Source organism: Nomascus leucogenys, chromosome 23 (assembly GCF_006542625.1).
Source record: "Nomascus leucogenys isolate Asia chromosome 23, Asia_NLE_v1, whole genome shotgun sequence".
Classification (NCBI taxonomy): Eukaryota; Metazoa; Chordata; class Mammalia; order Primates; family Hylobatidae; genus Nomascus; species Nomascus leucogenys.
The window spans coordinates 9051332-9065937 of record NC_044403.1 but is presented as its reverse complement, the minus strand read 5'-3'; the positions used below and the strand labels follow the sequence as shown (position 1 = coordinate 9065937).

Here is a 14606-nt window from a genome sequence, read left to right as displayed (position 1 = left end):
TTTTTTTTTTGAGACAGAGTCTTGATCTGTTGCCAGGGTAGAGTGCAATGGTGCTATCTCGGCTCACTGCAGCCTCTGCCTCCCAGGTTCAAGTGAATCTCCTGCCTCAGCCTCCTGAGTAGCTGGGACTACAGGCGCCTGCCACCACACCCAGCTCATTTTTTGTATTTTTGGTAGAGATGGGGTTTCACCATATTGGCCACGATGGTCTCGATCTCTTGACCTCGTGATCCACCTGCCTCAGCCTCCCAAAGTGCTGGGATTACAGGCATGAGCCACCATGCCTGGCCCCCATCTCTTATTTTTAAAAAGCTACTTCTAACACTTATGATTCATAAAGTTCATAAAACATGTTGTTATATTGGTGAAAATACATATAAGTAATTGGAAGTATGAGTATTAATAAATATGGATTTATGATGGTCTTTAAAGTCCTTTTGCTTTCTCTTGGAAGATAATGGACACTGTTGAGAATATAGACTATTCCTGGAAGAGAGAAAAGTAGATAAAAGTGATGTCTTTAAAATAAAAAAAAAAAAAAGAAGAGGAATGATTCCAGCAAGATGGTGGAATAGGAAGCTCGGGACCCTCTTTCTCTCCAGGAACACATGAATTCATCAACAATACAAGAACAAATTCCTATTGTGAAGAACACAGAAACTAGTTGAGAGGCTCCTGAATCCTGAGTGAGCGTGAATCCAGCTTCATCAAGGCTGGTAGGAAAATTTGAGGAATCCTCACCATAATCCCTATCCCTAGCTTAGTGCCATGTCAATGGAATGAAACCTCCAGCTCTCAGCTTCTCCCTAGCGTGGTGGGGTGGGGAGGAGAATCAAATCACATGTCCAACATTTCAACTTTCCTGGGGGCTGCCTAAGATACTAGCTTCTGTTTCACTTGTCTTATAGTGCTAATGGGACCTGACATACTCTAGATGCCTGGATACCACTGAAAACGAAGAAGATAGTTTGAACTAGCATGCATGAACTTGCTAGAGCCCCTACTCCAGCTCAGTGAAAAGCCCTAGGTCTCAGCTTCTGTCCAGGGAGGAAAGGATGGAAGAGTTGGACTGTGTATCCAATGTTTCAATTTTTCTGGATGCTGCCCAAAGAATTGGCTTCTGTCTTACCTGTCTCGGAGTACTGTGAGACCCAGGTAAAGGACTTACCTGACAGAGAATCCCATTAAAATGCTGGAGGTCAGAAGAAAATGCCTGTGCAAAGTTAGAATTTAACAAAAAGAAAATACAAACACAGAATGCTGTAACACTTTAATGGTTGCGGTTAAATCAGTTTTAATTCTTACATAAAAGTTGAAAGTATTATAAGTAGAAAATAACTATAAAAATGATTATTATATCTAAAAATATGTAAAATTATAATATCAATAACATAAAGTGTTTGAAGGAGAGAAGTAATAGTATAGAGTTTCTATGTGTGATGGAATTTAGGTTGTTAGCTTAAAATAGACTATTATAATTATAAGATGTTTTATGTAAGCTCCATGGTAACCCCAAAGAACATACCTATAGAGCAGATACCACACGAAGAAAGGAATCAAAGAACATTAATACAGAGAAGTCAACAAAACTCAAAGGAAGGCAAGTAGAGAGGAAAAGCGGGAAAAAATAACTACAAGACAGAAAAATAATAAGATGGCAATAGTAAGTCATTCTCTATGAATAATTACTGCAAATATAAATGGATTAAACTTGCCAATCAAAAGACATAGAGGGCTAAACATATTAAATTTTAAAAAGCCGAGTTTCAACTATATGCTGTCTCAAGAGACTCACTTTAGATTTAAGTACATACATAAGCTGAAGGTGAAGAGATGAAAAAAGATATTCCAAGCAAATGGCAGCCAAAAGACAGTATGGGTAACTATATCAGACAAAATCGACTTTAAGTCAAAAACTGTCATAAGAGACAAAGAAGGACATTATATAATAAAAGGATCAGCTCACCAGGAAAATACAATATCTACACACCCAACATTAGAGAACCTAAATATATAAAGCAAACCCTGACAGAACTGAAGGGGGAAATAGAAGAAATAGACAGCAATAAAATAATAAGAGACTTTAGTATTTCATGTTCAATAATGGATAGAACATCTAGACAGAAAATCAATAAGGAAATAGCAGGCTTGAATAGCACTAGAGAGTAAGTGGACCTAACACAGAACATTCTGCCCAACTGCAGTAGAATATACATCCTTCTTAAATGCACATGGAACATTCTTCAGGATAGATCACACATTAGGTCACAAAACAAATATTAACAAATTTAAGATTGAAATCATACTAATTATCTTTTTCCTACCATAATGGAATAAAACTAGAAATGTATAGCAGAAGGAAAACGGAAATATTCATAAATATGTGAGAATTAAACAACAGACTCCTGAACAACAAATAGGTCAATGAAGAAATAAAGAAAATTAGACTCGAGACAAATGAAAACAAAAGCACATACCAAAATCTTTGGGATGTAGAAAAAGCAGTACTCCTAAGAGGGCATTTTATAGTGATAAAACACTTATATTAAAAAAGAAGATAAATTTCAGATAAACCTAACTTTTTACACTTCAATGAACTAGAAAAAGAACAACTTAAGCCCAAAGTTCCTTCCCAGAAGAAAGGAAGTAATAAAAATTAGAGCAAAAAGTTGTTTAAAATAGAAAAGCAATTAAAAAGCAGCAAAACTAAGAGATGGATTTTTGAAAAGATAAAAAAGACAGACAAACCTTTAGCTAGACTAAGAAGATGACTCAAAATCAGAAATGAGGGAGATATTACAACTAGAACTGCAGAAATACAAAGGATCATAAAAGACTAGTATAAACAATTTTATGCCAACAAATTAGATAACCTAGAAGAAATGGAAAAATTCCCAGAAACATACACCCCATCATATTTCTTTATGAATCATGAAGAAATTGAAAATCTGAAAAGATCTACAACCAGTAAGGAGATTGTCTCAGTAATTAAACACCTCCCAAAAAAGAAAAGCCCGGTATGAGACGGCTTCACTGGTGAATTCTACCAAACATTTAAAGAAGATTAATGCTAATCCTTCTGAAATTCTTCACCAAAAAAAAAAGAAGAAAAAAAAAAAGGGAAAGAAAAGGAAAGTACACTTATAAATTCATTTCATGAGGCCAGCATTACCCTGATACCGAAGCTAGGCCAGTACCCTGATGATGCAAAATCCTCAAGAAAATATAAGCCAGTCAAATACAAAAGCACACTGAAAGGCTTATACACCATGACAAAGTGGGATTTATTTCTGGGATGCAAGGATGGTTCAGTATATGCAAATTGATTATCTTGATATACCACATTAACAGAATGGAGGATAAATATTGTGTGATCATCTCTATAGGTGCAGAAAAAACATTTGATAAAATTTAACAATATTTTGTGTAAAAACTCTTAAGAAACTAGGAATAGAAGTAAATTATCTCAACATAATAAAAGTAATGTATGAAAAACTCGGTGAACATCACTCAATGGTAAAAGACAAAGTTTTTCCTCTAAGATCAGCAACAAAGCAAGGATGCTCACTCTCACCACTTCTGTTCAGTGTGGTACTTGCCAGAGAATTTAGGCAAGAAAAAAAAATAAAAGGCATATAAATATAAAAAGAAGAAGTAAAATGATCTCTACAGATAACATGATCTTATTTATAGAAAACTCTAATGATTTCACAAAAAAACCTGTTGGAATTTAGTAAAGTTGCATCACACAAAATCAACATACCATAATAAATTTCATTTATATATGAGCAACATTGAACTATCTGAAAAAGAAATTAACAATCTCATTTACAATAGCATCAAAAAGAATACTTTGGGATAAATTTAAAGAGGTAAAAAAAATAACTACAAAATATTGATGAGAGAAATTAAAGACACAAATAAATGAAAAGGCATCCTATGTTCATAGATTGGAAGAGTTCATGTTGTTTAAATGTCCATACTACCCAAAGCAATCTGTAGATTCAATGCAATCCCTAACAAAAATTCCAATGGCATTTTTTTACAGGAATAGAAAAAAAATCCTAAAATTCTTATGGAACCATGAGGGACCCTGAATAGCTGAAAACAATCTTGAGAAGAAAGAACAAAGATGGAGACATTACTGTTCCTGATTTCAAAATATATTACAAAGCTACAGTAATTAAACCAGTATGGTATTAGCATAAAGACAGACGTATAGACCAATGAAACAGAATAGAGAGCCTAGAAATAAACCAATGCATAGATGGTCACTTGATCTTCAACATAGGTACTAAGAATATGTGATAGGGAAAGGATAATCTCTTCAACAAATGGTGCAGGGATAACTGGACATCCACAGACAAAATAATGAAATTGGACTCCTATACCATAAACAAAAATCAATTAAAAATGGATTAAAGATGTAAATTTAAGACCTGAAACCGAAAACACCTAGAAGAAAACATGGGGGAAAGCTTCATAACATTGGTCTTGGCAAGATTTCTTGGATATGACACCAAAAGCACAGGCAACAAAAAGCAAAATAGACATGTTGGACTGCATCAGTCTGAAAAGCTTCTGCACAGCAAAGAATACAATACAATGAAAAGATAACCTATGGAATGGGAGAAACTATTTGTAAACGAAACAACTGATAAGGGGTTTTTTGTTGTTTTTTGTTTTTGTTTTTTCCTTTAAGTTCCAGGGTACATGTGCAGGATCTGCAGGTATTTTATATAGGTAAATGTGTGCCATAGTGGTTTGCTGCACAGATCAACCCATTACCTGGGTATTAAGCCCAGCATCCATTTGCTATTCTTCCTGATGCTGTCCCTCCTCACCGGCTTGACAGGCTCCAGTGTGTGGTGTTCCCTGCAATGTGTCCATGTGTTCTCATCATTCAGCTCCCACTTATAAGTGGGAACATGTGATGTTTGGTTTTCTGTTCCTGTATTAGTTTGCTGAGGATAACAGCTTCCAGCTCCATCCATGTCCCTGCAAAGGACGTGACCTTGTTCCTTTTTTATGGCTGTGTAGTATTCCATGGTGTACATGTATCACATTTTCTTTACCAAGTCCATCACTGATGGGCATTTTGGTTGACTCCATGTCTTTGCTATTACGAATAGTGCTGCAGTGAACATACCCATGCATGTATCTTTATAATAGAATGATTTGTATTCCTTGGGTATATACTCAGTAATGGGATTGCTGGGTCAAATGGTGTTTCTACCCCTATTTAGATCTATGAGGAATTACCACACTGTCTTCCACGATGGATGAACTAATTTATACCCCACCAACAGTATAAAAGCATACCTTTTTCTCTGCAACCTCACCATCATCTGTTGTTTCTGGGATTTTTAATAATTGCCATTCTGGCTGGCATGAGGTGGTATCTCATCGTGATTTTGCATTTCTCTAATGATCAGTGATGTTGAGCTTTTTTTTCATGTTTGTTGGCCATGTGAATGTCTTATTTTGAGAAGTGTCTGTTCCTGTCCTTTGCCTACTTTTTATTTTTTTATTTTTTTGAGACAGCGTCTCTCTCTGTTGCTCAGGCTGAAGTGCGATGGCAGGGTCTCAATCTCGGCTCACTGCAACCTCCACTTCCCAGGTTCAAGCAATTCCTCTGCTTCAGCCTCCTGAGTAGCTGGGACTACAGGCACACACCACCACACCCAGCTAATTTTTGTATTTTTAGTAGAGACAGGCTTTCACCATGTTGGCCAGGCTGGTCTCGAACTCCTGACCACAAGCAATCCACCCGCCTCAGCCTCCCAAAGTGCTAGGATTACAGGTGTGAGCCACTGAGCCTGGCTTGACCACTTTTTAATATTTTTTTCTTGTAAATTTGTTAAAGTTCCTTGCAGACTCTGGATATTAAACCTTTGTCCAATGGATAGATTGCAAAAATGTTTTCCCATTCTCTAGGTTGTCTGATGATAGTTTATTTTGCTGTGCAGAAACTCTTTAGTTTAATTAGATCCTACTTGTCAATTTTTGCTTTTGTTGCAATTGCTTCTGGTGTTTTCGTCGTGAAATCTTTGCCTGTGCCTGTGTCCTGAATTTTACTGCCTGGATTTTCTTCCAGGGTTTTTATAGTTTTGGGTTTTACACTTAGTCTTTAATCTATATTGAGTTAATTTTTGTATAAGGTCTGAGGAAGGGGAGCAGTTTCAATTTTCTGCATGTGGCTAGCCAGTTCTCCCAGCACCATTTATTAAATAGGGAATCCTTTTCCCATTGCCTGTTTTTGTCAGGTTTGTCAAAGATCAGATGGTTGCAGGTGTACAGTCCTATTTCTGAGTTCTCTATTCTGTTCCATTGGTCTATGTATCTGTTTTTGTACCAGTACCATGCTATTTGATTACTGTAGCCTTGTAGTATAGTTTAAAGTCAGGTAGCGTGATCCCTCCAGCTGTGTTCTCTTTTCTTAGGATTGTCTTGGCTATTTGGGTTCTTTTTTGATTCCATATGAATTTTTAAATAGTTTATTCTAATTCTGTGAAGAATGCCAATGGCAGTTTAATGGGAATAGCATTGAATCTATAAATTACTTTGGGGAGCATGGCTATTTTCATGACATTGATTCTTCCTATCCATGAGCATAGAATGTTTTTCCATTTGTTTGTGTCCTCTCTGATTTCCTTAAGCAGTGGTTTGTAGTTCTCCTTGAAGAGGTCCTTCACTTAAGGGGTTAATATTTAGAAAATACAAGAAACCCCTACAACTCAAGAACAACAACAAAAAAACCACAAATAGCTAGATTTAAAAATAGACAAAAGACTTGAATAGACATTTCTCAAAAGAAGACGATAAATGGCCAAACGGGTGTACAAACAGATACTCAACATAACTAATCATTAGGAAAATGCAAGTTAAAACTATAATTAGATATTATATCATACCTGTTAGGATGGCTATTATTTTAAAAGATGGCCGGACGCGGTGGCTCACGCCTGTAATCCCAGCACTTTGGGAGGCTGAGGCAGGTGGATCACAAGGTCAGGAGGTCGATACCATCCTGGCTAACAAGGTGAAAACCCGTCTCTACTAAAAATACAAAAAAATTAGCCAGGCATAGTGGCAGGTGCCTGTAGTCCTAGCTACCCAGGAGGCTGAGGCAGGAGAATGGTGGGAACCCGGGAGGCGGAGCTTGCAGTGAGCCAAGATTGTGCCACTGCACTCCAGCCTGGGCAACACAGCGAGACTCTGTCTCAAAAAAAAAAAAAAAAAAAAAAGCTACTCGGGAGGGAGGCTGAGGCAGGAGAATGTCGTTAGCCTGGGAGGTGGAGCTTGCAGTGAGCCAAGATTGCGCCACTGCACTCCAGCCTGGGTGACAGAGCGAGACTCCGTCTCGAAAAAAAAAAAAAAAAAAAAGTGTTGGTGAGGATGTAGAGATGTCGGAGTCCTAGTGCACAGTTGGGGGAATGGAAAGTGGTGCAGGCGCTATAGAAAATGTTATGGAGGGCCAGGTGCGGTGGCTCGTGCCTGTAATCCCAGCACTTTGGGAGGCCGAGACAGGTGGATCTCGAGGTCAGGAAATGGAGACCATCCTGGCCAACATGGTGAAACCCTGTCTCTACTAAAATACAAAAAATTAGCCGGGCATGGTGGCACGTGCCTGTAGTCCCAGCTACCTGGGAGGCTGAGGCAGGAGAATCGCTTGAACCCGGGAGCCGAAGGTAGCAGTGAGCCGAGATCGCACCAGTGCATTCCAGCCTGGAGACAGAGGGAGACTCTGTCTCAAAAAAAAAAAAAAAAAAAAAAAGTTACAGAGTTTTCTCAAAATATTAAAAATTAAACTACCATCTGATCTAGGAACCCCACTTCTGGGTATTTATCCAAAATAATTAAAAATCAGCACCTGGAAGAGCTATTTGCATTCCCATATTCATTGCAGCATTATTCTCAATAGCCAAGATTTGGAAACAACCTGAATGTCCACGGATGATTAGATAAAGAAAATTTGGTATATAAATACAAGGGAATATTATTCAACCTTTAAAAAGAAGGAAATTCTACCACATATGACAACATGGATAAACTTGGAGGACGCTATCCCAAGTAAAATAAGTGAGTCACAGAACAACAAATACTGCATGACCCCACTCATCTGAGGTATCTAGAACAGTTAAACTCATAGAAATAGAAGAATAGTGGTTGCCAGGGGCTAGGGGAGGGGAAACGAGGAGTTGCTGCTTAATAGGTGTAAAGTCTCAGTTATGAAGATGAAGATGTTCTAGAGATCCGCTGTGCAACATTATGCCTATGGTTAATAATACTGTATTGTACACTTAAAAATTTGTTAAGTGGGTAAATCTCTTAAATGTTCCTGCCACAAATTAAAAAGAGAGAGAGAGACAACTGTAAGCTATTGAAGGATGCTCAGTGGAACTTGTGGTGATGTAGGCAGTTTTTATTTTTGCTTAGGATTTTGTTTGCTTGTTTACCAGTATGGTAAGCATTCTGTGAGACAATTCTTGCCTCTCAAGTGGTCCTTCTTGTAACCAGGGCTGGATTTGTGCCAGTGTGCGGTGGCATTCTGACTACATGTTAACGTTTGAGAGGTATGCACAAGGCCTACAGCTGACAATGTCTTCTTTGTTGTTTTGCAACTCCCAACATTTATCACCACTTTGAGTTAAGGTCTGTATTCAAGTCAAATAGTTTCCAGATAATCATTGATGTACTGGCATGTAACATACATTAAATAATCTCATCTGCTAACAGAGAGTAAGTGCATTTTTACACGTTTTAGAGATTAGAATTGGATCCAAATGAGGTGTAACGTAAAGGCACCATGAGATCTGTGGTGGGGAAGGGTAATGGGGAGAAAAGCTTCAGCAAAAAGAGGACTAAAGTAGAAATATCAACCGCCAGCTTTCATCTGTGCCTGGGGGCGGTCCTTCCTGTGCTCGTGGCACGTGTTTAAACTATGATTGACAACCCTTAAGGACAAAGGCTAAGGTCATGAAACAAAGCTCTCTTTCCTTTTCTTTTCCCTGCCCCCACCTTTACCCTATTCGTTTCTTTTTCGTAAAAGCTAGCTGTGATGTGTAAATGTTGCACCTGTCACCCTGACCTCATTGTAGAGCCATCTTCTGAGCAACTGGCAACTGATGCTAAGTGCTGTGAATGCAGCTGGTGGGAACTGAACACACCAGTGTAAAAGGTGAAACTAGAAGTCCTTATCTGTAAAGCGAGGGTGTCAGGCTAAGCGGCCAATTAGCTTTGCTTAAGATTTTATATTTATATACTTTCACTTTTTCCTCTGATCTCTAAGGAAGTGGTGTTAAGTTTGAGTTTGTCACAATTTCACAGGGTGACTCTTAGTTGAAATGTCACTGACAACTTGTGGTTTGGACTTTTTTTTTTTTTTTTAACTCCAGTCAGAAACAACTAGAAGCCATTAAACAACTACAGGAAGATGCTGCCAACCAGGAAGGCATCCTTAGGAAGAGGCTCCAAGAAACCAGCCAACGGCTGGAGGATGCGCAGGAGCAGGTAGGGGGCTCATGGCTACATTAGATTCAGGGGACATCTCCTCAGATGCCCTGCAAACCATGAAATAAAAATGGAGGAGGAACAACAACAACAAACAAAAAAAATAAAGCAAAGAGGAACTGCAAGTTCAGTCCCTAGCGACTAACAGTGAGCAGAGGAAGTAAAGGGGGAGTTGTAAGAGAGGCGGTATCAACAGCCTGCTGATGAAAGAGGCGACTCTGCAGAAAGAGGCAACTTGACATATCAGGACTTCAACCGCTGTAGAAATAGCTCAGGCATACAGAGCCCATGCAAACACAGAATTGCAGAAGTTCAGGAGAGGCTTATCACTTCCCTGAGAAGAAAAACACATTTTCAGTTTTGCCTGCATCATAAGAGTGAGCACTCCATTGCTTTCTTTCCTGGCCACACTGCTACAATCCAGTACTAACTATCCATATCCAGGGTAAGGATCGAGATCAAGAAGCCCACTCTGCCAGTGAAAAAGCTACGTCTTTACTGCATAAATTAGAGGAAGCAATTTCGGAACAACGGAACCTTCAAACTATAAATACTGAATTATCGAACACTTGCCAGGCACTTCAGCAGAAGACAAGGAAACTGAAGAGTGAGTAGCAAATATTCATTTATGACCCAGTTTTTGTCCACCCTGAGGCGGGGCATAGGACTACAGGCATTTTTCTGGATTACAGCTAGGATATTATTCCTGAATTTATGACAATGAAATGGTTTGAGAAGGCAATATTGTGGGGCTTTCAGAGAGGTTTGCTGAGTGGCTAGGTGCATGCATGGGTTTAACCATTAACTTCCCTTTTTGCTTTTTTATGATAAGCTGGTTTTGTCTGTGGTTGTTTTTTTCTTTTAAAATTAAATAAAACTTCTCAAAATTTCTAAAGGTAAACAAGGAGAAAAATCTAGTATGCATGGTATATTTGAACTTGCAAGTTGTTATATATTATACTCTGATTTTAGTAGCTAGTTTTTTCCTCTCATATGGTAGAAAAGGCCTTGCTCGTCTATTTTCTTTGGAAATTTTAGGGGATTGGGCAAAATAATTATGAATTCAATGTATATCAAAATATCAAACGTGTGAAAATTCTTTTAAAGTTTAAATGCATTCTCTACATACATATTTTGCATTTTAAAAACTGGAATATTTGTCATTTTTCTGTATTACCCAAAAGTGTATAAAGAGTTACCAGAGATTTATGTGAGAAGACAGTTGTCACATTACAGATGTCAGATTAGCTATAAAATTGTTTCATTCTAGAAACATAATATGGTAAAAATAAACCTTACTTATTTAGCCATTTATCAGACAATTGCTTTTGTTCAGCCAGTTTCTTGTTCTAGCAGTATAAATATTCTTTTTATAGAAAGTTATTTGGTTTGAGAAATAAACATTGTTTGTTAATTGTTATATAATTATAAATAATTATATATTTAATATATAAGCTTAAGGTGGGTTACAGATGAAAAATTTCAGACTTGTGTTTGTTTTGGATTTATTGTACCCTTTCTACTATTATCTGAGAAAGCTATTTAGGAGTTTAAGAAATAATCTAGTTTCAAAATAGCAATGGTTTGCTGGACACAATGGCTCACCTCTGTAATCCCAGCATTTTGGGAGGCCAAGGTGGGCAGGTTGCTTGAGCTCAGGAGTTTGAGACCAGCCTGGACAACATGGCGAAACCCTGTCTCTACAAAAATTACAAATAAATAAAACCTGAAAATAGCAGTGGTTATTCAACATATTCTTGTCATAATATTTAAACCTTTATTGAATTTGCCAGTTTTCAATAATTCTAAATATTCTGATTCACTCTGTTAAGGTGGTAAGGCAGTCTTTAAATTACATAGTCTGTGTGTTATTTTACTACTGCTCAGAGGGCATTGGAGAAGGTTCCCTTGTGATTAGAACTGTTCATGTTGAGACATGAATCATAAGGCATTCCAAAGTTGGTTTAAGGTGTGTCTGCTTTAGACACTGTGCCCAGGACTATTCTTTTGCTACAGTTTTGCCTTTTGATTAAATCAATATTATACCTGAGTTTTATAAACTACTAAGAATTTGTTCCCCTTCCTCACTGTGATTTTCTTACAGTATTTTCTTAGAAGAGTCAACTTTAATAACTTATCCCAGAGTGCACGTTCTTGATATTGTGAACTTGCTATTGTTGTCTTCCCAGTTTATCTTCACGGCCTAATCGATTCAAATACACTTAAAAGCAGAATGTGAAAGCTGCCCTGGGTTGATACGTGTATTTTTTTCTGCCTGGATAAAGTAGAGTGGACACTTCCTTTCTGTCTTGAGTTATGCATAACCCGTTCAGATTTATGAAATCCCTTACTTGTTACTTGTATCGTTTGCTGCCCAAAAAACCCATACTAATCAGGATTTTGCTTGTATGACCACGTGCTTACGATCTTTCTAACAATGCCCTTTAAATTCAATCTTTGAGAGAAGAGGGAAATTTAGATAGCACATATTTTCTTTTTTTTTTTTTTTTTTTTTTTTTTTTTGAGACGGAGTCTCGCTCTGTCGCCCAGGCTGGAGTGCAGTGGCGCGATCTCGGCTCACTGCAAGCTCCCCCTCCCGGGTTCACACCGTTCTCCTGCCTCAGCCTCTGCGAGTAGCTGGGACTACAGGCGCCCGCCACCACGCCTGGCTAATTTTTTGTATTTTTAGTAGAGACGGGGTTTCACCGTGGTCTCGATCTCCTGACCTCGTGATCTGCCCGCCTCAGCCTCCCAAAGTGCTGGGATTACAAGCGTGAGCCACCACGCCCGGCCCAGATAGCACATGTTTTCAAAACGTTCTATATAGCAGATGTTCCAGATAGACTGCGAACAAATGTCAGTGAGTACAGTTATCACACAAACACGTCCACGCACATCCCACCATGACCACTGCCACCCCATGCTGTTTGAGTTCTGAGTCAGACATCTGATTCTGAGTCAGAAAACAAAACATATTTATATCTATTTAGCTTTTCTGAAACTCTCTGGCTAGTTTAATAAATTCACAAAGTATTTCAGACAATTGTTTTCTGATCCATCTAAGTTGCATCAGCACATTGTGTGGGGATGCAGCTGGTTTGTCCAAATGTTCAGATCAATGTGCATAATGTTCACACTAGAACTGGAAATTTATATGTGACATTTGATCAGAAATCCTGAACTTTATCTTGAATAAATGATATTGTTCAAGTTTTCAATTGCCATCAGGACTGGGCTGATTTATGAGGCAATTCACGTGCATGATATTCTTCAAGAAATGTGCCATGAAAACTGTTCAATTGCTTGAATGGTTACTTATATATTTTATTTCTTCTGCGTCTAAACTTTGTTTATATCTAAGTATCTTGTTAATATACACATGACTGGATTATAATTGGTGTTTGCTTTAAAAAGGAAATTTTTTTTTATTATACTTTAAGTTCTAGGGTACATGTGTACAATGTGCAGATTTGTTACCTATGTATACATGTGCCATGTTGGTGTGCTGTACCCATTAACTTGTCATTTACATTAGGTATTTCTCCTAATGCTATCCCTCTCCTATCCCCCACCCCATGACAGACCCCAGTGTGTGATGTTCCCCGTCCTGTGTCCAGGTGTTCTCATTGTTCAATTCCCACCTATGAGTGAGAATATGCGGAGTTTGGTTTTCTGTCCTTGCAGTAGTTTGCTCAGAATGATGGTTTCCAGCTTCATCCATGTCGCTACAAAGGACACGAACTCATCTAAAAAGGAAATTTTTAAAAGCTTATAGGCTGTGTATATCACATATTAGAGTGAATCTTATGTACAGAAATCACGGACTAATTGATACAATCCAAAACTATCACCCCCTTACTATTCACCATCTCTTGTTCCCATCTGACATGAAATCTTCATGGAGTCAGTCTTCTAATAGACAATGAGAGAATTACCTTTAAGAGTCACAAATTTTTCCTTGAAAAGAGATCCTGGGAAACTCCGATATAGCACCATTTCTTATTTGAACGTTAGTATCTGCACATGAACTTCATAGTTTAGAGGAGGCTTTCACCTAGATGATATCACTGCAGACATTCTTCTAGCTTGCTATTCTTAGCATGGAGGGTGGGAGGTATGGGAGAGGTAAAACCCTTAGGACTTGGAGCATGGATTCAAGATGAAAGTCGTGTCCTAAGCAGTCAGTAAACGAGGGAAATGAGCCGAAGAAGGCGGGCACAGGGATCCAGGTGATTGAGATACTTAAAGATAGAAGGGTTTGGGGTGATGGCCAAGGAGAAAATCAAAGCCAAATACAGCTTGCTCAACAACTCTGATGGGATAGGGACCCAAGTTTTCCCAAAAGAAAAATGCAGATAAGGAGAAGTAATCCGGGAAGTATAGTATAATGATTAAGAACACGGGATTTGAAATTAACAAACCTGTGTTCTCACTCAAAGTCCACAGAAGAGTGGCTGGATAAAGTTGAGCAAATCACATTGCCTCTCTGAGCTTCAGTATCCTCTTCTGTTAAATGCAGTTGTTGTGAATTATATAAAATAATACATGCAAAATAGTAGCTAATGCTTGGCCACAGTTGATATTTGTGTTCTGCTAGAACACGTTTCTATAACATGAATCATCTCATTTGTGATTTGTAAATGGGAAATGCTGTGGTTATATAGTATAGAAATTATGTTGTTTCATTCACGATTTTCTTGGGACTTGGATCTGGATTGGTAGGAATAGAACTCTCACCTTCCTCAGGAAAGGAAAAAGTCCTTAGCTTGGCTGCTGAACAGGCAACAGGAACTCTTTCAGCTTTATTTTGAGAAAACTAAAATAAGTGTCTGCACCTGGGCCTTCCCCACAAAGTCACTCTGGGCTCTACAGGGCTCTGGACTCTACAGGGCTCTACCCCAGCCTTGTAGAGCCCTGGTCTGTGTCCAATCATACTCCCTCCTGTGTTCACCTTGTTAGCCTCGCTGCCTCTATCTGCATTTGCCTTTCACCCCACCAACACTGTCCTAGTGAAAGAATCACCAGCATTCCCATTCTCTTGTTTTTATGTATTTCTAATATCCTGTGAGGCATTTAAAGATGCATGTCTGAGT

At 38.3% G+C, this 14606-nt stretch overlaps 1 protein-coding gene across 3 annotated transcripts in view; it reads left to right on the top strand.

Annotated features, from left to right (window-relative positions):
• The window catches only part of LRMP (lymphoid restricted membrane protein), a 152652-nt gene that overhangs the window by 87742 nt on the left and 50304 nt on the right, over positions 1 to 14606 (top strand). For 2 of the 3 annotated variants that reach the window (XM_030804498.1, XM_030804497.1), the window contains exons 1-2: positions 8021 to 8082; positions 9399 to 10120. Coding sequence is in view for 1 of the 3 variants with exons in the window: in XM_030804496.1 (XP_030660356.1) it covers positions 9399 to 9513; positions 9958 to 10120 (278 nt within the window). In the remaining 2 variants the exon portion in view is untranslated. Of the gene's footprint in view, positions 1 to 8020; positions 8083 to 9398; positions 10121 to 14606 lie in introns of those variants that run through there. The other variant, XM_030804496.1, reaches the window with a different exon arrangement.